Source organism: Eptatretus burgeri, chromosome 11 (assembly GCF_056783735.1).
Source record: "Eptatretus burgeri isolate ZD-2024b chromosome 11, Ebu_testis_v1, whole genome shotgun sequence".
Classification (NCBI taxonomy): domain Eukaryota; kingdom Metazoa; phylum Chordata; class Myxini; order Myxiniformes; family Myxinidae; genus Eptatretus; species Eptatretus burgeri.
The window spans coordinates 10,018,905-10,044,878 of record NC_140971.1 but is presented as its reverse complement, the minus strand read 5'-3'; the positions used below and the strand labels follow the sequence as shown (position 1 = coordinate 10,044,878).

At 45.6% G+C, this 25,974-nt stretch overlaps 1 protein-coding gene across 1 annotated transcript in view; it reads right to left on the bottom strand.

The window, feature by feature from the left end:
- The window catches only part of KDSR (3-ketodihydrosphingosine reductase), a 57,173-nt gene that overhangs the window by 27,898 nt on the left and 3,301 nt on the right, over positions 1-25,974 (bottom strand). The window contains exons 2-6 of the mRNA XM_085845171.1: positions 18,582-18,671; positions 15,742-15,798; positions 13,864-13,929; positions 12,312-12,407; positions 12,030-12,221 (exon numbers count right to left, since the gene is read on the bottom strand). Coding sequence (XP_085701297.1) covers positions 12,030-12,221; positions 12,312-12,407; positions 13,864-13,929; positions 15,742-15,798; positions 18,582-18,671 — 501 coding nt within the window. The remainder of the gene's footprint in view (positions 1-12,029; positions 12,222-12,311; positions 12,408-13,863; positions 13,930-15,741; positions 15,799-18,581; positions 18,672-25,974) is intronic.

Here is a 25,974-nt window from a genome sequence, read left to right as displayed (position 1 = left end):
AGAGACAGAGAGACAGACAGAGACAGACAGACAAAGACAGACAGACAGACAGACAGACAGACAGACAGACAGACAGACAGACAGACAGACAGACAGAGACGTGGGAGGAGAGTCCTGCATTTAATGAGGGGGAGTGAGGAGGGGACAGACAGAGTGTGGGGGGGGGGGAGGAGGGAGGGGAAAAAAAAAAAAAAGGATGTGTGAGGGGTGGAGGTGGCAGTCACAAAGAGTGTAATATGTTATGCTTAAAGACTAAACACAAATTAAAACAAATCTCATGTCAGAACAGCTGTACACACAACACAATAGAGTTTATAAAGTAATCCGCTGGCACATCTGCAAAAACTTTGACATCCCAGTTCCACAAAATTTGTGGGAACATTATCCAAAAGCATGGACTGAAAACAAAGAAGTACCACTCACATACGACCTAATGATCCCATCAAGCATGAACATCGAAAACAAAGTATTGTGACTGGATATCATACTTAGGTACAAAAAAGAGAGAAGGCATTGCTTATTGAGGTGTTAATACCAATGATTTTGGACTAAATGCAGAAATCAAGAAAATGACCAAACACCAAGACCTCAAGAATGAAGTGAAAAGATCCTGGAAACTGAAGAATGCCAAAGTTGTACCAGTGATAGTTGGAGCTACAGGAATGATGATGAAGAACCACAGAGATATTAAAAACCATTCCTGGGAATATTGTAGCAAACAAACTACAGTTGGAAGCTATCCATGTCTCAGGAACGATCCTGAAGAGAGTCCTTGGCACAAAACTTCACAACTTGGTCCATGAATCATGACCCCTTACTGAAACGAAGGTGGATACTTTGAGCCTACCCTGGAAAGACTCCATTCCACATTCTGAAACCCACATATGAAGATACCAATCAAAACACACACACACACACACACACACACACACACACACACACACACACACACACACACACACACACACACACACACACACACACACACACACACACACACACACACACACACACGCAAATGTAAATAAAAATGACCAACACAAAGATTTACCTTGAAATAGCATTCTTTGAAAGAGGATTTAAAGTGGGTCATGAGCAAAATAAAATTCAAAAATGTGCCAAGGCAGAGAACAAAATGTTGATGTATACTTTATGCCTTCACAACTAGAACAATCATGGCAAACACCTGGTCGGATGGACATTGTGTTTTTAATATATATCAATGTCGATGTGAGAGGTTGATTACAAGTGGAGATCACACAAAGCAATCCTTACACATTTTCAGTGGATATGTCACCTCCCGAGTCACCGCGGGACCCAACAAAGCCAGAAACGTACTCTCATCAATGTGAGATTGAAAAACAACAAAGCAGCTTGGAGAGTGCTCGCCAAGTGGCTTAAGCATTCAAGCAAGCACTCCAATGAAACGGTCAATATGAAACGGCTCCTTTAGCATGCAATTGGCAATCACCGCCCGTCATATTAAACATACACCTCCCGGAGACGCTCAAAATGTCACATATGTCTGAATTGGACAAATGAACACTTTTGTAGAAGTCGGAACTGATTGCAAGTTCGATTTTGGAGCTTAAATATTGTAATTCCTTTTAGTACAAGAGATACTCGTGGCGAACACATATGCGGAAATGAAATAAACCAACGAACGCTGACGTCTCCAGGCATTTATAAGTACTGCAATGTACCCAGCGATTCATAGTTTTGATGAACGGAAACTTCCAAGTCAAGGTGAGGTCGAGCAGGTCAAAAAAACATGGCGGCTTCAGACCCCAGTGAAGTTACCCAGGAAAAGACTTAAGACCCGAGACAGTGAGGTGGCCGAGGATCGCCTGATGAAGGATATAATTAAATAACGCCGTTAATCATCTTCAAAAGGGGTGTTTTAATCAACACAAACATCCAATTTTCACTCTTGCACTTCCTTGGAGTTTTCATAGTATGCATGCAAAGTATCAGGCTGCAAGGTTTTATAGTTTTGGAGTTATGGAGGAGACACACTGGTACACACACACACACACACACTTTTACTAGGATATATATATAGTTGCGGTTGTGGAAATTCGCAAACCACCATTCAGGTCCCATAGGTGAGATATCTCTGTAAGTACATGTGTAGTTAGCCCCAAACCCGTTGTTTAGAGGGAATAAATGTGATTCATTCGGGCTGCGACGCTTTGAGATAGCCGTTTTTCTGTTCTATCTTTATTTTGAACCAACCACACTCCAACAACAACAACGCCAACAGCCACGATCTTTACCTTCACAACTCGCTCCCGCAAACATCGCATCACCGCCATTCCAAACGGCACCATGGCCATAAACCACCACCATAAACCCTCCACCACCTTCACCTCTCTCCTTCTGTGGCCATTCCCGCACCACCTGTGAGCACCGAGCGTCAGGCTGTCCTGGGCTCGTACAAGATACGCGCCGAGCCGTGGTGCAAAATGCGGCCTTTCCGAGGAGAATTTGGATCAGGAATGCTACACGCCCACTTCTGATCCGTCCAATCAGCAAGCGCGGGGCGGTTTGGCCCCACCTCCAGGTGCGTCTGTGTGGAATCGAGATATGCAAATTCTAGGATCAGGGGAGATTCACGCCCCTTTTTCTCCGTCCAATGGGTGAGCGTGACTCCGCCCCCGAGCTCATCCGGATCCGGAAATTTGCATATGGGTTCTCCTGCCGGCCTATAAAGCGCCGAGCACAAGGCGAATCTGGGCAGAGTCAGTTTGGAAGAGCGGGGACTGGAAGAAAAGCGAAGAGAGTTTTGAGGCAGAGTCAGTTTGGAAGAGCGGAGTGGAGTCGGGAGGCAAGGGCGTCCCGGTGGCTTTCGGCAGTCGGCTGAGGAGAATTGGGGGAAGAGTCCAAGGAGTTCGGGTCCGAGGCAAGGAAGACGGCAGTCGGCGACGAGGTCGCGGTGGAATTGCTCCTCACGGGACCCAAGCAAGCCAGCTATACTCTTTCCCCAGAGCATCAACAATTCCACCCCTTTTTCCCCCCCACGCTGAGATAGTGCGAAAAGGGGGCCCCGTTCCCACCCCACTCCAAGCGGTGCCAACGAAATCCACGAAGGAGCACGAAGTCGGGGCACCGCAGCGCTGCCACATTTGCGGCTCAGCACGAAGACGCGGGTAGGACCCACCCGGTCTCGCGGACCTGACCGCTCCTTCAGGTCCCGCGCAAATATTGGCCCACAGGCCCCATCTGCCCCCTTGTCTTTGAGGGTGGCCTTTTGTTTTGCTTTTGAGTAAATGTGTTGTCGGCGCCGTCTGTGAAGTAAAACTGTGTAAGTGTTGCCGTGTGCTCGCGTAGTCGGTAGTATCTCTGCGTCATTGTTTCTTTTGTAGCATTTGATATATGTGCATTCTGTTTGGCTGTATATGTGTGCTCTCCGTGTGCCGCGGAATAAATGTGCATTATGTTGAACTGTTTTCCCTTTTTGCTTCGTCTTTTCTTTAATTGAATCTCCATCTTGCTTCACGTAACAGGTTCGTCGTGGGCTTAATACGCCCGATAATTAATCGGAACCGTCGAGGCAGACGATAACACCGCTCGGTTATCCCGATAGCACGGAACGGATCGCTTTAGCGGCCCGTGTCCGGAGTCAACCTGCGGCGAGGTGCGATCGCCCGGTCTACCATCCGCGTGGGTACTTAGGTAGGTCGAGTTTGGCGAACAACCCTATCCCACACGGGTGGCAGATTGGCACGATCGTGGTGAGGCCGAAAGGCCCACCCGTGACTAGCTCCCGGCGTTCGTCCGAGAGGGTCACGACAGAATTGTTCGTCCGGTGGGCGACGTGCCGCGATTCGAGTCACTTGGCCGTTCGCACGCCGGCGGGCACGAATTCGCAACAATATATATATATATATATATATATATATATATATATATATATATATATGTATATATATATATATATATATATATATATATATATATATATCTTCTTCCTCTTTCGGCTTGCTCCCGTTAGGGGTCGCCACAGCGGACCAACTGTCTCCATTTCGCTCTATCCTCCACATCTTCCATTGACACTCCAACCACCCGCATGTCCGCCCTCACCGCATCCATGAACCTCTTCTTTGGCCTTCCTCTTCTCCTCCTGCCTGGCGGCTCCATCTTCAACATCCTTCTCCCGATATACTCTGTTTCCCTCCTGTGCACATGTCCAAACCATCTCAATCTCGCCTCTCTCACTTTGTCTCCAAACCGTCCTACCAGCGCTGTCCCTCTAATACACTCATTTCTTATCCTGTCCATCCTCGTCACTCCCAACGAGAATCGCAGCATCTTTAACTCTGCCACCTCCAGCTCTGCTTCCTGTCTTTTGTTAGCGCCACCGCCTCCAAACCATACAACATAGCTGGTCTCACTACCGTCTTGTATACTTTCCCCTTCACTCTTGCAGCTACCCTTCTGTCACAAATCACTCCTGCAACTCTTCTCCACCCAGTCCATCCTGCCTGCACTCTCTTTTTCACTTCTCTCCCACACTCTCCGTTACTTTGGACAGTTGATCCCAAGTATTTAAACCAATCCACCTTCCCCACCTCAACTCCTTGCAACTGCACCATACCACCACCCTCCCTCTCATTTACGCACATGTACTCCGTCTTACTCCGACTGACTAACATTCCCCTTCTCTCCAGTGCGTACCTCCACCTCTCAAGGCTCGATTCAGCCTGCTCCCTACTCTCCCTACAGATCATGATGTCATCCGCGAACATCATGGTCCATGGAGACTCCAGTCTGATCTCGTCCGTCAACCTGTCCATCACCATTGCAAACAGGAAAGGGCTCAGAGTCGATCCTTGGTGCAATCCCACTTTAACCTTAAACCGGTCCGTCATTCCTACCGCACACCTCACCGCTGTCACACTGTCCTCATACATATCCTGCACGATCCTCACATACTTCTCCAACACTCCCGACTTCCTCATACAATACCACAACTCCTCTCTTGGCACCCTATCATAAGCTTTCTCTAAATCCACAAACACACAATGTAACTCTTTCTGGCCTTCCCTATACTTCTCCATCAACATTCTCAAAGCAAACATCGCATCAGTGGTGCTCTTTCCTGGCATAAACCCATATTGCTGCTCACAGATAATCACCTCTCCTCTCAACCGAGCTTCCACTACTCTTTCCCACAACTTCATGGTGTGGCTTAACAACTTTATCCCTCTGTAATTTCCACAGCTCTGCACATCACCCTTATTCTTGAAAATCGGGACCAGTACACTTAATCTCCACTCCTCCGGCATCCTCTCACTTTCCAAGACTTTATTAAACAATCTGGTTAACAACCCCACTGCCATCTCTCCTAAGCACTTCCATGCCTCCACTGGTATACCATCTGGGCCAACCGCCTTTCCACTTTTCATCTTCTTCATAGCAGTCCTCACTTCATCCTTACTGATCCACCCCACTTCCAGATTCACTATCTCCACCTCTTCCAACCTTCTCTCTCTCTCATTTTCTTCATTCATCAGCTCCTCAAAGTACTCCATCCACCTTCTCAACACACTCTCCTCGCTCGTCAGCACATTCCCATTTGCATCCTTTATCACCCTAACCTGCAGCACATCCTTCCCAGCTCGGTCCCTCTGTCTTGCCAATCGGTATAAATCCTTTTCCCCTTCTTTTGTATCCAACTTCTCATTCAGCTCGTCATATGCCTTTTCCTTGGCCTTAGCCACCTCTTTTTGCTTTTCGACGCCACTCCTTATACTCCTGCCGACTTTCTTCATCTCTCTGACTATCCCACTTCTTTTTCGCCAACCCCTTCTTCCTTATACTTTCCTGTACTTCCTCATTCCACCACCAAGTCTCCTTATCTTCCTTCCTCTGTCCAGATGTCACACCAAGTACCTTCCGAGCAATCTCCCTCACAACTTCTGCTGTCGTTGCCCAATCATCCCACCCATCTTTACCACCATCCAACGCTTGTCTCACCTCCTCTCTAAATTTCACGCAACAGTCTTCCTCCTTCAGCTTCCACCATCTGGTCCTTGGTTCAGCCCTCACTCTCTTCCTCAACCTCACCTCTAAAGTCATCCTACAGACCACCAATCGATGCTGTCGAGCTACACTCTCCCCTGCCACAACCTTACAGTCACTAATCTCTTTCAGGTTGCATCTCCTACTTAAGATGTAATCCACCTGTGTGAACTTTCCTCCACTCTTGTATGTCACCCTGTGTTCCTCCTTCTTCTTGAAATACGTGTTTACCACTGCCATTTCCATTCTTTTTGCAAACTCTACCACCATTTGCCCTTCCACATTTCTCTTGTTGAGACCAGACCTACCCATCACCTCCTCATCCTCTTTATTCCCTTCCCCAACATGTCCATTGAAATCTGCTCCAATCACCACTCTTTCATCCTTGGATACACTCTCCACCACTTCATCTAACTCACTCCAGAAATCTTCTTTATATTCCATCTCACACCCCATATGTGGGGCAAATGCACTGATGACATTCATCATCACCCCTTCAATCTCCAACTTCACACTCATCACTCGGTCAGACACCCTCCTCACCTCCAATACCCTCTTGACATGATCTTCCTTCAGGATTATCCCGACACCATTTCTCCTCCCATCCACACCATGGTAGAACAGTTTGAAACCACCTCCAATGCTCCTCGCCTTACTCCCCATCCACTTGGTCTCTTGTACACACAGTATGTCCACCTTTCTTCTCTCCATCATATCAGCCAACTCTCGCCCTTTGCCAGTCATCGTCCCAACATTCAGAGTTCCAACTCTCACCTCCACACTTCTACCCTTCCCCCTCTCCCACTGCCTCCGGACTCGCCTTCCCCGTCTCCTTCTCCTCCTTCGCCCAGCAGTAGCACAATTTCCACTGGTACCCTGCTGACCACCGGTACCGGTGGCGGTCGTTGGTAACCCGGGCCTCGACCGATCCGGTATGGAAATTCGTTTTGTTGTCCGCATAATGATTTGGCATAGGTTTTTACGCCGGATGCCCTTCCTGACGCAACCCTGGTCGCCTCTTACGACACACAGGGATATGGTACACCTATTCTAACCGGGGCATACACCGGGCCCAGTACAACTGGTGCTCATTTCGCCGACCTCGGAAGGATGGCAGGCTGAGTCAACCCCCTGGTGTTTTCGACTTGGTTTATTTATATATATATATATATATATATATATATATATATATATATATATATATATATATATATATATATATATATACATATATTAATTCAGTGTCCCAACGAGTGCAATATATATATATGCAGGGGGCTGCAAAAGTAGGTATACAGTAATGAAAAACAAAACGTGCGCACAAGACGCATTTTATTGATTTAATTATACAAGCATATCAATAATAAACATATTAATCCCTCAAATGTTCAAATTAAATGAATCTTAGCAAGACTATTATAATACTGGTATAATCCTTACTGTATACCTACTTTTGCAGCCCCTGAACATATATATATACACACACACATACATAAGGTGTTTCAAAAAGATTGATAAAAATTTGACTTCCTGCCATTTCTTTGTTTTTTGACAGATACCGTTTTCCTCTTCAGGCTTTGGTGGTGTTGGCATGGTATTTGTTCCCTGGGACTTCTAGCTCCACAGCTCAATTATGCCATTGACAGTGAAGCAGAGGACAAAAGTGGTGGCTCTGTGGTCTGAGACTAAATCATATGTATCCTCAATCAGTATAGTCTGTTTTTGAGAGTCATTTGAACTCGATACTGCCGATGCTTTAATCAAGTACACCGATGGACAAAACCAACTGCCAAATTGTGCAGGTTTCAATACCTTGCTCGACTTTAATGAAAAACTCAGAAAATTAAGTCACCTACATGCCCACTATTGAGGCCCCCTCAACTGGCCTGTATATGATGAATACCTTCCTGATAAGAACATCACAGACAGTCTTCAAAACTTGGGCCAGTTTTGTATCCTCCAACATCAGCTAACAGTACTCTAGCCAAAACATATAAAGCCGCTCTGCTGAAAACAACTGAAATAGAATATGAAGATGACACATTGTAAAAATGCCAGACCGGAGTGTCATTTCCACTCAGACGGTCAGTCAAGTATGGGAGCATGTGCCGGAGCAACGCGTCGCTGTGCCCACTTTCTGCCGGTACTCCAGGGTCTGTCTGGCCATCCCCCAGGCAGATGCCTGACCCATCCCCATCTCCTTGAGATACCGATCAACCTGCTGCAACCATGAGTCATGTGGTCGGCCCATTGACCTCCTCCACTCATGAGCCTCCCTCAATGAGAGAATCTGGTGAGCAGGATCAGCATCAGGAAAATGAGTCACATGTCCATACAGTCACAGCTGAAACTGACTGATTAATTATACAGGTAACAAATCTCATCTGAGTCTCTCTCAGCAACCGCTCGCTCAATGGACACAAAATATGACCAGTGATAGCCAAAGATTTTTCCAAAGAGACCTGGTACCGAAGGAGTTAAGTCTCCATCTCAGATCCTTGGTCAGCGTCCAAATATCACATCCGTAGAGCAAGACTGGAAGCACCAAGGACTTAAAGACTGACAGCACCACACCCCATGATCCAGTGAATCCATGACTCCCCAGGATTGACCCAGACAGACGTCCACTGACCTCTGGCTCACATGTGGAAACATGTTGTGGAAGAATATCACTGCTGAGGTAAGTGAATCTCTCAGTGACCTCAACATCCTCACCAAAAACAGGTAGACAAGATAGCAGTATCCAGTATGTCATTGAAAGCCTGGGTCTTAGTTTTGACCCAGGAAACCCATAATCTCAATGGCTCAGACTCCTCATTCAACGCCTCGAGGGCCACCATAAGGATATCCAGCGTCTCCGCAAAATCAAGGTCAGAGATCTTGACATTCCCAAACGATGCACCGCAATTTCATCTCAATGATATCCCCTCCAGAATCCAGTCCATACAAGCACTGAAAAGTGTGGGGGCCAGTACACACCCAAGATGAACTCCAGTAACAACTGGAAATAAGTCAGAGATGGAACCACCACACCTCACAGCACTCTCAGTACCAGAATAGAATTCATAAATCAGATCGATCAGTTTTGGTGGCATCTCGCAAAGACAGATATCCTTCCAGAGGGCATCTCGATCCACAGAATTGAACTCCTTTGCCGAAATCACCATAGGCTGCGAGCAGCCCCTGCCAAAACTGACCTACGTTCGGTGAGGACCTGAAGAGCAAGGATACGGTCAATTATAATTGACCTCTTTGGTGTAAAGCCTGACTGTTCGGAGCGCTGGTGGTGAACCTCATCAATAATTATCTAAGCAAAGACCTTGCCTGGCACTGAGAGCAGCGTGACCCCTTGGTAGTTTCAGTCCTGGCAATAACCGTTCCGTTCCAGAGAGAGGGACAAGAAGGCCCATCTTCCAGTCAGTTGGGATGATGCCTGTGTTCCACACAGAGCACAGAACTGCATGCAACACAAATACAGTATTTCCATCAGCCTTGAGAAGTTTAGCATGGATGCCACAGACCCCAAGAGCTTAGCCCCCTTTCAACTGTTTCGCCACAGCCTGTCTTTCCACAAACGACGGTGGTTTAGAGTTGATTGGAGGGTCAGCAATAAGGATAGTTACACCCCTGACATGCAACTCAATTAGTGGGTCAGCCTGGTTCAGCTGCTCAAAGTAACCTGCCCAGGGGGCCTTCACTTTAGACTCCTCTGTTAAAAGCCCACCATCCTCCGCTCTAACTGCAGCAACTGAGGAACGAGCTTGGAGGAACACAATGCACAAATTCCTCTGCAAGCAGGATGAGAATCACTTTAAAATCTCCCCAGCAAGTCCCTTCCACACAGTGAGTCCCAAAACCGCTGACAGGTTGCGGTGGACTAGTGAAACCATAAACGTTGAAGGAATACAAGATGTGGGCCACAAACTTCCCATTCAGTGGGAAAACATTCTATCCAGTGGAACAACCAAGGAAAACCTGATCCAGTTGTGAAAAACTGTTGATGGAGCCATGTTCCAACAAATCAATCCCTAATACTCCCATGGCATGCTCTGCCACAGGATATTTGTCAATGAAGACGAAACATATGTGAACACTGTTGATGAACTGTTCCAACCATAAGGAGGGTGATTACAAAATCATCCTTCATACGAAACATGCATCGAAGATGCATTTATAGAATGTCATGAAAACACCAGACAGATCTTGCTGTGCTCCTCCATGCACATCTTGTGCATCTCCCTTCCCACTTGTACCTGAGAACTGATGTTGGAGGGAGCAGTCTCATCATACTCAGCAGCCAAGCTGCCAATATTGGTGTTGAAATGCGTCGTGTCCCGATTGGTTTGCATGCCTTCACTGGGTGTAACAACAAATGCGTTTGATAGTAAGGGGGAAAAAGCGTTACGGCACAGTGAAGGCCAACAAGCAATACAAGGTTGTGTTTTCATTCATTGGTAGATGGTTTGATTTACCTGCAGAAAATGTGATTGGCTTGGAAGCTCAAGGAGGTACGGAACTTGACATCCTGTTCTCGTCGGAAAACAAAATGTGCCAGACGTCTGCTCGTGTTACAGAAACATTTTCACGTGCACTGCCATGTGTGCTTACATCTATTGCACAGATGTCTGTAATCCTCGAGCTATATCGAGTCTGTAATCCTCCTTGGAGGCTCTGACGTGATGATGATGCTCAAAGGGCAGGTCATGATGAGCGGGGGTGGGAAAAGTGGGGGGGGGTAGGGAGAGAGAGGAGGACTTACTAAGTAAAATTACTAAGTTTCAGGCTTTCTTTCAATTAATCACCTGACAATCTCCTTGAGGGTATTGTATTGCGACCCAATAATAGGATGTGGGTGCTTCTGATCGGCCTACACATCTTTTTGCATTTTCATGGATAAGGTGCATCATTAAGTTATTGAAACTGTTCATCCCGACCTACACTCAAGGCGTATTCATTCATACGTGTGAATTGTGCGATTTTTAGAATACACAAAATATACTTATAATTAGTTTGCTTGCTTTCAATTTCTTTCTAAAAAACCTCCTCAAATATCATAGCTTGGTCTAACAAGACAAACTTGTGACCTTTAATTTGGTTTGGTCTAAAGAAAAGCAAGAAAGGTACATTTCTATACTTTAATACACAGTATTTTATTTTTTGGTGTACAATGTTGAGGATCGTATGAGAGCTAAAACACAAAACGTACAAGAAGAGCAGGAGATAAGAGGGGTGGGAGAGGGAAGGACAAAACAATGGGGAACAGACATTAGATCTGTGGAAGGGAGAGGGATGGGGTGGGGTACACACGGTAAACAAGATGGACACCACAGGGACTTTCAGGTCCTTACATGACAGTGCATTAACAAAATGACAAATGTTTTTTTTTCGGACTGCGAATGATGTCACCGCATCCCACCATTTTAAAACGAAAAGTGCGACAAATATTTATGATCAATAGCTATTCCAATGTGTGGTCATTTGTCAAAAATATTCCTTCATTTCCAAGAGAGATTTTTCTGAACCCAAACCCTGCAATCAAACTCTTGTCGCAAAAGGTTGTGAAAACAATTGTTTCACCTCTCACAAAAACACACTGTTGAGTTTCATGACGCCGACTTTTAACACAAGATGTGGTACGATTTAACCTTTCAAATTATAAAAAGAAAAAAAAAGTAGTCCCCAGAGAGTTTTGTGACAAAACTCATTTTCTAGCCACTTGTCTCTTCGTGGGTGCCTGGCCTATGGTTTAAAAATTACTAAAACACAATAATCAAGCAATTACTGATAATTTGCAGTAAGTATAAAAAAAAAAATTCACCTTCAAAATAACAAGAGCTCAATAGATATTTTGATTATTTTTTTTAACGAAAACGATTGGCATGATGCCGATTTTCATTTGTGCATAAAATAAGTCAAACATCGGAAGCACAGGGCGAAAGTAAACACATATATAATGGCATGGTTCTTTGGCAGAAAGTACAATTATTTCTATTCTTACACCTAACCTCCATCTGCAGAGCTTCAGACAATCCTCGCAAGGCAAACTTGCTGGCAGAATAGGCAGAATAGCCAATCAATCCTATCTGACCAGCTTGAGATGAAACAAAGACAATGCGACCATGACGCCGCTCCTTCATGGTGGGAATCACAGCCAGTGTCGGATAAACACTGCCCAGGTAATTTACCTCCATAATCCTCTGCAAATTGTGAAAGGACACACAAAATTAGAGTACAACAAAGTGACAGCCACACATAAAGCAATCACTCGATATTATCCAAAAACTTACTCTGAACTCCTCTGGTTTAAAATCCTCAAAACGCGCTGAAATGGAGAAGCCAGCACAGTTAACGAGCATATCCACAGGACCCAGCTTTTCCTGAGCCTGTAAAACATCCCACCAAAGGCAAGAGTCTCATAAATGAAGCTGCATTGTTTTCTTAATCCACTTTTAATTATATAAAATAGGGTTGGTTCCAATTTTCAGCTGAAAGTTCATAGAACATCAAATACAGGAGAAAAACCAAAAGCAACCTGAACCTACATTCCCTCTTTGTGGGTTCAGACTTCTCCAAATAAATAAAATAATATCTTTATTACTGGAATATCCAATGCAAAAATATAAAAAGATTACTCCACCCTGTGCAACAATGTTTCTTATCCTTCTCTGCCAGGAAGGACGCAACAGCAACTGTCGATAAATCGGAAACTGGTCATATGCATAGAACAGACTTATGCGAGAACGCGCACTCTCACTTTGTACCTACATAAGTAGCTGGCAAAACTCCCAATATATACTGTTGTGTGGACGGCCTCTACCCAAAACAGCAAGCGAAGGTTGGCAGGAATTATACATGGTGATGTGGTTTGTCTCAAAGATGGCTGGCTAAAGGCCAAATTTGGCTGCAAAGCGAACTCCAACGGAGAATGCAATTTGTGCTCTGACCAAGGTCGATTATCAAGATTATAATGATCCCAAATTAATCCTCCAGGAATAAACAACCAAACTGAAACTGTTTGCATGGGAAAGATGGCAGGTCGACATGCATGCAGACTTTATGAAATAAAAAATAACTAAAACTGCCACTTTATAACTGCTGGCAGTGATGACCAGGTACCCTGACATCCATCTTTGATACAATGTGAGACTTTCTGTAGGTGATAGTTGCAAAGTTTTTCCTCAATAGGATAAGTGGTTCCAGAGAAAACATTAATAGTGATACAAATACAGCCCTGCTTCGATACAGCACGGGACTGACGCGTTACGAACCGGGTAGCACAAAGTGTTCAATCTATGTATTCCGTATGCAGTCAGCCCTTTTTCCTGGGGACATTGGCGGTATCAATTGAATTGCTATTCCTGTACCCTCAAACACTTTCAGGTGCAGCCAAGCGAGCCTTCTGGAAAAACAAAAACAAAAATCTAAAAGTTCTCAGATTCAAATAATTCTGGCTGCCAAACCGTGTGACTGATCGGGTTGAAATTTTAAACCTACGTTTCACATGCCGGCTAGATTATAATTGTGAAGTTTCACCTGTATTGATGCAGCGGTTCCAGAGTAAACATTAATTAATATTTATCCTTCAATCCAATATGGCTGCCAAACCATGGGGCCAATAGAGTTGAAATTTAAACCCTTCATTCCACATGTCTGCTGCATCAGCTCTGAAGTTTCACATTTATTGATGGTACACACACACACACATATATATTTTATTATATGCATTATTATATATACATTATCAAATATATTATTTATATATCCCCCCAGTGTGGAAAACTCTGGAAAGACCAAATGTATCCAACCTTGGCAATAATCATTCATATTTCCTGCACTCACCTGTTTCATGACACTTTTAACTTGCCCAAAATCCTTTGACACATCCAGAGACATGCACTGCACAACCTGTGTGTGAAAAACAAACAGCAATAACTACACATCATTTTGATAAAAGAATCGTACAAAAACTGCAAACATAAAAAAAAAACAAAAAAAAAAAAACAGGATACAAATCGAATATATTTCCACTACCCATTGTGCCTCAACACAGCTCGTTCCATTTAGCGACAACAAAGTTAACCCTAACCGTGTCATTACACTTGGAACTAGAACGGCACTCGGTGGAGCGCATACCTCTACCAGGCTGAACAATATACATTTTGTATCACACCGATAGGCCGGATCTGCATCCAGACCTGAACCAAAATATAATCAGCTTGTTTGCGTCACCTACCCAACTTGTCCAGAACTTTTTGACATATCATGCTGTATGTGGTGATAAACCATGGATAACTACATTTATCAAAAGTCTCATTACAAAGCATCAAAAGCTTTTCAATCAAGGAAATAAGCAATAGAAGAAAGTGAGAAATAAAATTCCTAAATTGATTGTTGAGGCCAAACAACATTTCTATCATGACCGAGTTCAATGTCAAATCTTTAAACCTGGTACAGTGGTACCGTCGCATCTGGATCATGACTACCGGAGGTGGATCAAACTCTACCAGTGCCACCCCTGATGCTAATCTAGAGGATGACCATGCAATAGCCAGCTGCATTAATGACCACTTTGCGGAAATTGCGAAGGATGTTACCCCCTTAAATTGCCCGGCAGTTCAGGCATACTGACCAGCTCCACATCCAGAAGTAGAGAAACATGAAGTCTACAAAGTCCTACAACACATCAATTACAATATAGTTTCTGGCCCTGATTGAATCCTAGCCCATTTGATTGGTGAATTTGCTTATGAATTCAGTGCCCCATTAACAGATGTCTTAAAAGCCTGGTGTTGGCACAGTGATTAGGGCAGCGGCTTGGGATCCAAAAGGTCCTGAGTTCAAGCCCCGTTGGGCCACTGAATTAATACACCAGGGGGTTGACTCAGCCTGTCATCCTTCCGAGGTCGGCGAAGTGAGTACCAGTGTACTGGGCCGGTGTATACCCTGGTTAAAATAGGTGTACCATATCCCTGTGTCGTAAGAGGCGACCAGGGTTGCGTCAGGAAGGGCATCCGGCGTAAAACATGTGCCAAATCACTATGCAGATCATACGGATGATCCGCTGTGGCGACCCCTAACGGGAGCAGCCGAAAGAAGAACAAGAAGAAGAAGAAGAAGATTAACAGATATCTTAAAAGTATTCATTTAAAGAGACTGTTCCAGCACAGTGGGGAAAAAAAAAAGTTTCCCCAATCCCCAAGACTTCTAGACCAGCTTGGAATGAACTCAGACCAATATCCTTGACTGTGGTGAAGAATCAGTTTAAAAAAAAAATAAATATATATATATATATATATATATATATATATATATATATATATATATATATATATATATATATATATATATATATATATATATATATATATATATATATATATATATATATATTATCACAGATCTGGATCTTCACTAAAATCGAATAAATTCCTACTCGTCACACACCCAATCTGTCCATCAAGTTTCATCCAAAACATTTTGAGATATCCTGCTCACAGATTATGTACAAGTTGGAAGGCAGGAAGCATCATGTGCTATGCACGAAGTAACTCTGCCTTCATGACATTACTGGTTCTTGCTTCAGACTGGGAGAGAAGCAATTAACAAGGTACACAAAAAAATTCAAACATTTGATGGGATAAACACCCCAAATATCTGAACTATAATACACAGGTGCTCATGCCATGGTGGTATGTTGAGACAGTTGGTCGTTTTCACCTGTTTCTCATTCATCAAATGTTGTTCCACTTCTTCCTTGGCATCGATGAGCTTTTGCTGTACAGAAACATTGAAAAAAAAAAAAAAATTGAGAAAGGTTTTCTCAGAGAATACAAGTCACAGCCTATAAATAAAAACTGCATGGTTGAGAAAAGGGGGGGGGGGGAAATAGATGACACTGACAGCCTAACAGACACTGACGTTCGCTTCCTAATATTTTAATTATATTTTCTGTAAAGCTTTCTCCATTCACTAAGAAAATATGTATACCAGTAGTTGATGATTGCAGAGAACATCATCTTGCCAATACTAAGCCTGAGCTCTCCAACCAGTCTCCTTTGTCAAAGTTCTGGTCGAGTGTCATCAACTCCATCACTGGTGTATGCTTCCTCCCCTGCCTCACCTAAACAGTCTCAACAGAGACTCTGCTTAAGACAAAGTATAATGCATCAACTGTCTGCCTCCAAATCTCATGTACACAACCATTCCCACTTTGTCCAAACTTTGCACTGTAGTGTTTACTGTCCTCACCTGAGAAGGCAGAAAAAGTTCTGTCCAGCCTTGACAATGGGCCCAGATAGCATCAGTGACCACATTATCAAATTCTGCTCCATCTACAATCCTCAACCCATCCTTCAGCTTCCATCCACCTTGAACACAGCTAATACCACTGATGCACAAAAGCAGATAGTCTCCACTACAAACCAGTAAATATATTAGTATTTCCATATATGCTCAGTGGCACTGTGGTTAAAGCGTCTGCTCAGAGGCTGGTAGGTCGGTGGTTAAAGTTCGACCCTATTTGAATCGTACCAGACTAAGAATGTTACGTGCTGCTTCCTCACTAGACACTACATTTGGAGGATATTCCATGGCAAAAAACAGAGAGGGAGATTTCTCCCTAAAATCCCTTGCTGACTGGTATGAAAAGCGCTAGCACTAGATGGTACCCCCGGCATCCATCGTGTTCTGGGAAGTAGCTCAATTCCTGTGAGAGAGCCCCCCCCTTCCCTCGCCAAGGTCAAAGGCCGTCCTTGTCTCATGTCAACTCCTGCGTTACAGGCTGTCTATATGCACATAAGAGAGTGATTTGTGTTTATTACAGCTCTCACATTATGTTTAGAAAAAAAAAAAAAAAAAAAAAAAAAATCAGTCAGGAAATGAATAATCGTTTCAGACGAGACTTTCCTCTTTTCAAACAGCCTGATGAATTTGTCAGTCCTCTTTTCAATTTCAAACAGATAAATTTCAAACAGCCTCTGACCATAAATTTGAATTCCATTCAAGTCAGTCAACTATGGACATGCTGCTGCTTCTTTCAAGTCATAGGAATCTCAAACAAGAGGACAGGACCATCTCCCTGGACAAGCATCCTGCTCTGCTTGCTCAGCTCACTGCATACAAGGCCACCTTCATATCTGACTTTCGTACTTCCTCCACTAACCCAGTCAACATATTGCTCTCAATGGAACCTCCTACTCTCTGTTGCTAAAATGGGAGCCCAGGGATGTTTAATTGAATGAAAGTGTCATCGGTTTTGCATGTACTTTTAGTGAAAGGATGTTTTTTTGCATGTACACTATTTTTGCTGGGACGTCATTACATCGTAACGTCGAGTGCTCGGCTAGGCCTCTATGGACATACACATCATCCCGGCATCCAGCACTGAACCCATCCCGTCGCTATATTGATGCCAGATGAACACCACAACGACTCCATCTGACATCCCAAGGCAACGGGTTGAATGGCAGTGGTGAGGGCTCAGGATGACGGATTTAGTAAGATGGCATTACGGCTGGGACATCATTATAGTGTTGCTCGGCTCGGCCTTTACGGCGGTATATTATTCAGGACTCAATGAGAAAACAAAAACGACATAACGTCTGATCCCTGGGAACATAAAACGAAGTCATTATATTTTTTCTTTGGTGAATACGTGTGTGTATTACCAAAATTTACACTGGGTTGTCAGAAGTAAACAAAAGGTTTCTGGAATAGAATTTTTTTTGCAAATATTTGCCGTCAATTAACTATTATTATACTTTAAGAAAAACTAGTTATGTTGTTCAACAAATCAGCGATTCAACGGGTTCAATGCTTGTTATATAATAAAACTACATTTTCTGCTCAGGCACGACCTCCTTACATCACAGACTATACCTTCCTTGTTCAGCATGTGGAATATCACAAAGTATGCATTGGAACCTGATTTTTCCCAAAAAAGATAATTGATGAATGAATTAATCAAATGATAATTCACTTCACCCCCACCCCACAGAGGGAAGGAAATGGTGGGGAATGTGATGAGCTGATTACTTGAAATATAATTCATCAACTTTGATAAATAAGGAAAAACATGCACTTTCACTTAATCATAAAATTAGGGGTTGGTAGGGGGACAGGCAGAAAAGAGGTTAATCTATTGGTTATCAATAATCAATTACTACAGTGTTGATCAATTTTAAAACTTTCATCATCACAAGTTTGTCAAAGCTACTTCCAGCTACAATTTCCACTTATAAATGGGGGTTTTTTTTGAAGCAGTGAGTCAGTTTGAAATGCAAACAACACCCTTTCCTTCCCCCACTCAATGCCAATGTCTGTACATGCTCCGAAAGCTCATGCATTTACGTGCAATCAATCAAAATGTAATGAGAACGAGTCCATTTTTAAACCACTTCCTTTTTCTAATGAGCATGAAAGTGCAGGTTTATTATTCCCACTGGATTACGATGATGTCCACAACAAGTTGTGGCACGGTTCATAACATCAAACAACATCGAGAGGATGAAGGACAACTAAGAATGTCCTTTAATAAAAATGAACACAGGTGTACGCACCTCATTGCGAGCGACAAGTGTGACAAATGCTCCTCGCTTGACACACTCGATGGCGATAGCCTTGCCAATGCCACTCGAACCTCCTGTGACCTGCAGATAGAATTGAGCCAACATCACCTTCACTCATTCCTGGAGGGCATTTCAATAAACGTGTGTGTGTTGATTTGTATTAATATGAATCATTACCTCTGCCACCAAAGGTGGACAGAGGTTATGTTTTCACCCTGTCGATCTATCTGTGAGCAGGATATCTCAAAAAAGTTGAAGACAGATTCAGCCAAAACTTGGTGCACAGGTTGGGTGAATGACAAAGAAGAAGAAATTCCATTTTGGTTAAGATCCAATTCCGGATACGAGAATTTTGTTTAATTTAAGTGATTAGTCACCATTGAGAGATGTGGCCAAAAACGATATTTCAAAAAGTTGTGGACGAGTCATGACAAAACTAGGAAGATGAGTTGGGTAAGTGACAAGAACAAGCCGATTCGATTTTGGTTCAGGTCTGGATTCAGATCCGGTCTATCAGTGGAAAACAAAATGTAAAACTTTTCAGCCTGGTGGAGGTATGCACTGTACCACATGCCATTCTAGTTTGGCCTTGTAATTGCAATAAAAGGGGTGTTGCAGCCATTCAAGGGCCTGACATACTGTTAAGGATTTGGAAGCCATTTGCACACAGACAGCAGTCCCTGAGCTTAGTTATTTCGATAAGTATGTGTATAGTTAGGGTCCCATCCTTCTGTCTAATGGGTTAATTTCATGTGTGCGCTGCGGGTTTCTATATAGTCAGGTTTTTTTATTTTTTTTTTTTTACATTAAATCTCCCCTTCGCTCAATCATCGCCATTACGCACGTGTTCGGAGCCACGGGCATAGGTGGGGTGAGGTCGACTCCACCCAGCGAGATGGGTGTGCCTCGCAAACAATGAGGGATAGGAGTACCTCAGAAGCCCCCGACCCATCCGGAGAAGAGTTACCTCAGAGCGGCCCCGTCAAGCCAGATGGTATGTTTGCCACCATCCAATCAGGAGGCGAGTGGCCAGGGGAAGAAATCCCTCAGACCTCGCAAAAGGGAGAGTACAGCAGTCATCGTGGCCATTGCTCTTGGTGTGCATCGTGAGAGTCGTCGTCAGCAGTCGTGGTCTGCGGTCTTTTGCGGGGCTCCTCGTGGTGGTGGTCGAGCAGCCATGATCATGGGCTCAGTGGATTCCGGGATGTGGGTTCGAGTCCCACCATGGTGGGTTGGAGTCCGGTGTGACCGCACGAGGCGGACAGGTACCTGGTCAGACCTTGACTCCCCCAGCTGACCTATCCTCCTCGGCTGGAAGGTCCAATAAAGACCCGACGGGGTCCATTTATTTTGGGTGTGTGTGTGTGTGTGTGTTTGTGTCCGTGGGCTCCGTCCTTAAGTAGAAATTGCTAAGTGATTGTTTGTAAATATAAATTGCATTTCTCATATTCGGTTTTAACTCTGCTCTTTGTTCTCCCCTGCCCCATTATAAATAAACCCCCAATTGTTCAATGTACCAGCTAGTCGTGCTTTCTACTATTAACCCAGCACGGTTCGTGCTTGAGAACCAGTAAGCCGATTGGGCTGCAAGTTGTCGTTTGGACTGACGGACTTTGGTAATTCCGCTCGGTTACACCGGACCGAGGTCGCTAGAGCCACCCGGTTCGACAGAGTCCGTTGAGGGTGTGACTTCCCCGGTAATTTGACGACGTGGGTACTTAGGTATCTTGAAATTTGGCTATTAACCCTTTCCCACGCCGTCAGAGAATTAGTGATCACGGTCCTCAAGTGATCCGTGATCTTCAGAGTTGTCTGAAGGTTACGACCTACAATCCCGGGTGTTCGGTGGGAGACTACTCTACTACTCCACCTGGCGTCCGTTCCTCACCACCGACCCCACAACAATACAGCCCTTGCATTCACATTGGTTGCCCCCACCACTGCTTTGAAGAAAACTGAATAATGTGTTCACTTGCAACACAAAGAGCAGTTCCGTGCTGAATTGAGGGCAAGAGTACATGACAGATTATCATCACCCCACCATAAAGATAGCATTTTATACTGGACCAAACCTTGGAGGTATCAGAACCTGAATTCCCAGAGCTGCCATGTACAAGGCTTGCTCAAAATTGAGGAAATGTACATCTATTTGGAAAAATGGTCTGAGCACGTGTTATCTTCCACTGATGGTACTGTTCATTCTCAAGTAGTTGAAGGAAGCCGAGCCCGCAGCCTTTCACCCTATGCGGAGAGATAATCGCTCCATAGCGTTGCAAAAGAGGAGTTACTAGAGAAATCCTGGATATTGGAATGAGTCACGTGGTTTCAGGAAGTATTAACCATTTCTTTGAAAAGCTACAGATGGTCTACAATGACAGTCTTGTGTTCTTTCTCCCCCATTTGTCTTCTTCCTCAAAAATTATTGGTCCCCAACAGGTTTCACAGAAGGGATTATAGGTTTGCTCTCAGTCTGTCCATCCCACTTGTGGTTTTCCAGACTTTCCCCCCCCCCCCCCCCACACACACCCTGTAACATATTCAACTGAAACTTGGTATGTGGCTTTATTATGATACTGTGACGTCCACGGGACTTGAACAGTCCCGCCAACGTAGAATGAGCCGAAACGATGGAGGCGGTTTATTTATTTATAACCCAAACATGGCGGTTCTAATCGCTCTACCGCAAACGGGACGAGGAAGGTGGCACGAGTCACTTTTCACTGAGTTGATGATGTTTATTCGTTTTTACTATTAACCAGAAATAACAAGGCTCGGATCTTGTTCGATTATCCGGGGATAATCCCGGGATCCGGGGAGAAGAGGATCCGGGGCGATTCGACGGGATGGTGTGGGATCGGGCGTGGGGAAAACACAGACCTCAAACCTCTAAGGCGCCAAGCACACACACACACACACACACACACACACACACACACACACACACACACACACACACACACACACACACACACACACACACACACACACACACACACACACACACACACACACACACACACACACGCAGCTATTTCTGGTGGTCAGGCTGGACCGTGGTGTGGACGCAACTGTCCCTGGATCGGCGTCGGACGAGCTGGCCTTGCTCTCGTCAGGGGGGGCAGGAGAAACCGTGGTGCTGTCGACCTCCTGGTCTTGGCCCAAGTCCGCTCACAGCTGCCAGGGAACCAGTTCTGGCGCCAAGTTGCGAGCAGGAGAGGGAGGCAGGTCCGCCCGCCGTTCGACCCCGTACTCCGAGTCAGCAGAACCCCAGAGCCAACCAAGGTGAGGCACGAGGCTCAGCAAGGCTCCAAGACACGATGAAGAACACGATCGACTCAGCACAACAACAAGGACGCTCTCCGCGCAACAGCCTCCACACCAAAAAAACACGATCTTTTGGTTGTGATCTTCTTCCTCTTCCTTTTCGACCCCGAACAGAACCTTTTTATCCTCCTGTCCTCGTCACTTCCAATCGAGCCGTTTATTGGCCCACCGCCGTCGCCTTCTGCCAATCGTGATCACGGGGCGGAGCCATCCGCTGCACTGTCCTGTGACGTCACGGCCAGTCTCCAGAGAATACCAAAAGGGGTTTACGCAGACACACTTACCCTATCCCGTGTCCCTATCTAATTACGTGACAATTATCATTTTCCCCCTTGAAGAAATGAACATTTACTAGACAACTTATAACCACTGAATTGCTACTTGTTACATCGAGATCCTGGTAAACTCGAACAGCATGGCATACCTAATTGAACATCCTAATTACCCTTTGAATGCATACCCCCCCCTCAAACATAACACTGCCCCCTCCTCTGGTACCGCAGCGCCTGCAAGGTGTATCACAGGCGCTACCGTACCAGCCTTAACACTTACTGACTCACACCTAATTAACCTAACTAAATAAAATAGGAGGGGCAATGGGCAGCGAGTCGCAGCTAACTTACCTATCCTGCTTAATGTACTACCCCCTTATGGCCTTATCCTCGCCTAAACAATCATTCATTTTTTTTAATTTTTTTATTTTATCACATGAGAGCACTGAGCGAAGTTGCACTCCATCTTCTGGATCATCGCTCTTGCCCAGCACTCTTCCAGTGATCTGGGGAGGGGAAACAAAAGGTTCCACAAAAACACAACACTTATACTTTACATTCCTACTCTAAGCCTTAACGACACTATTCACAGGATATTTACACTTGACCGCCTCCCCCAGTGGATGCTAATAGACCCAGCGTTACCTGGGGAGCCAATTTTCAAATTTGCTTGCCCCAAAATTATGCGGACTTCATGCCCTTGCTGCACATGTCAAGTTGTGCGGGATCGAGTGGGACTCACACATCTTCACAACACTCACACCATGGTCATCATCACATTTCTAGGTCATGGTCCTCATTTTAATCATGCAGGCTGAATCCCGTCGTGGCCGTGGGGTGGGTTACCACAAGATGGGGCATCTCAGGTGCAACCATGCCCACAGGTAAGCTTTAGTCCAACCCAGACGTTTCTCCGCCCCGCTCCCTTTGATTCCCACCCCCTTGGTAGCCATCAGCTCTCATCCCGTACAACACTCTGGAAGGGGTCTCACTGGCTCCTCTGGCCTTCCTGGGTCGCCAAGGTCCTACCCGCCTTGGTCGCCCAACCAGAACCTCTCCCAGTTGCCTCCAGACACTGTCACCATTAGCCACCAGGTGGTGAATCTCCTTGAAGGGGGTCGCAATTCCCGCTCACCGTGAGCTTCAGCAATCCCTGTGGACAAGCACATCATCCCCACCCACAAAACCCACATGACTCCCCCACCCCATCGGCCTTACATGTGACACATGCATTTCTAACACTTCACCGACCATGACCTTCCCTGTTACACCATGCCCAATAAAAAAAACAATGTGTGCACCATACATTTCACTTCCTCACTTAAAACAACTCACACAGCACTTCTCACCCGATCCACGCACTAGCCATTGGACAGCCACTTGTGCCCGCTTTGTTTCCAATTACCCACTGTCCCGATTGTCACTCTAAAACCCAGCAGAACTTATAAACCCATGCCAATTTTCCCACCAAAGGAGGGCACTTCGCCACAATCTTAGCAGCCGAGCATGGCCGTATATGCTCAGCCCGATCTAGTCTCCCGGACCCCCGACAGTGATCTCCGGACCCGACCTATGAAAGGGCATCTCGGATAGACCTGGCGGTTCAGCAGGAGGATTCATCCTCTCCGGGCTTGAAAGTCTATTGGAGGGTCTCTCCATAGCCGGGTACCGGCAATATCGTTGCATGTGTCCTCTTCGCCCGCACCGGAAACAACTCCCCATAAAAGGCCCCCGTGGGTATCGGTGTAATGTCTCTTCCGGTTCCGGACCCCCTCGGCCATAATCGAATTGCTCTATTGGCTGGGCTGGACCCCGCCGCTTTGGCACACCAACTACCGAATTACCCCTTATCAAACTTAAGTTTCTGGCAAATTTCCTGAAACATTTGGGTAATGCCAATTTCTCCCAGCCCCCCTCCCTGATCCTGGATCTCCGCCTGTCGGATCGTCACCGATGGTCTCTCTGGAACCCGACCCGGCCAACTCCACGAGGCCAGCCTGGCCGCGCACTCGGCCGCTCGGTGAACGGTGGGTGGATCCTGTAACTCCACTAGCGCTCGGACCTCAGGGTCAGGAAGAGCAGCTAAAAATTGAGTGCCAGTCTGTCCCATGCCTCCACTGTAAGGTCCCGATACGCGATCCTGACTGATTGGTAAATGTCCTGTGCCAGCTCCTGCACTGTCTCACCCGGCTTTAATTTGCGGTGCTGGAGCTGGGCCCGCACCAGATCACAGTTTGCCGCGAACCCAAACCGACGGCTCAACGCCTCGCAAATGTGGGAGCTGGTCAACATCCCCTCCGCGGTCACGTTTAACACATCTGTGGCTGGTCCCCGCAACGTTGCCACCAAATTCCCTGTACGTTCCCGCTCATTTAGTCGGGAAATGCACTCAAATTGCGTCAGAAAAGCTTCAACGCTCCCTGACCCGTCGAAATTTACCAGGGGGATCACTTTTACGGTGGCCCGCTTCTCAGTTTCTCCCTTGTCCGAATCCAGCCCAGGGATCAAACACCCTTGTGGCTGCGTATCCAATTTCGGAGCCCACTGTGGCCAAAGATGTTTTGTGGTGAGGGTCTCATGGGTCAATTTTGCCTCCTGTTCCAAACGTTGAATGGACCGATTCACCTCTTCCCGCAGGATCCTCTGGGCCCGCACAACCTCCTCCAAGGCTCCGTCGCGAGTTTGTAGCTGCTCCTCAACCAACCCGGACACTCCACTTACAAAAGACGGCTCTACCAGGCCTTTATCCAAGACTTCATCTTGGCTCATAATTTTATCTTGTTAGTCCAAGCGAGCCTCCAATCCTTTTACCTCCAAAGCCAAATTCATCCCTTGCTTCCTCAGCTCTCCCCACTCTTCAACTTGCAGCTGCATACGAGCATCCACACAGGCACGATGACGTTCCAGGCTTTCATCCACTTTATCAACCCGAATGTTCGTTGCATCAATTTTATCTACCAATTTTTTTCGTATATTTTCCCCCTCCAATGTAATTTCTACCTTTGTTTCCTCCAATCTATCCTCGAATTTACTTTGTATTTCTCCCAATTTAACATCCACACACTCCTGCATCTCAGTTTTCATTTTCTCCATCTTTTCCCCCAATTCATCCCTCATTAAATCAATCCGTGCACCCAACTGTTCCCCCATTACCCCCAATCGATCCGCCATCTCTGCCCCCTGTGCCGTCATTTTTGCCCTCTGTGTCACGAATTGATTTGCCATTTGTACCGTCATGTCCGCTATTAAACGTTCCAACATTGTCTGGATAGACATCGCGCCGGTTTCCGGCGCTGCCGGCCCGTTACGGGCAATGAAGCACGGTCCACGCTCGGAATGGGGGAGGATCCAACCCTAATCCCGTCTCTCCCTTCTTCCCCCGACTCGCTGCCAGACACGTGGCCTTCCTCCTCAAACATCTGCACATCCGCCATGGTGCAGAAGTCCCGTTTGCCGCCAATTAATTTAAATTTGAAAAATCCTGCCAAAATTTTCCCGCGCTCGCGCGCTTTTCTGCAGTGATTTTATATTCCAATTCGTGGCGAGATTTTAATCTTGGTATATTCTCCCGATACCAAATATAATTTAGAGGGGTTCGAACATCCAACACCCTGACACCAATGTGACGTCCACGGGACTTAAACAGTCCCGCCAACGTAGAATGAGCCGAAACGATGGAGGCGGTTTATTTATTTATAACCCAAACATGGCGGTTCTAATCGCTCTACCGCAAACGGGACGAGGAAGGTGGCACGAGTCACTTTTCACTGAGTTGATGATGTTTATTC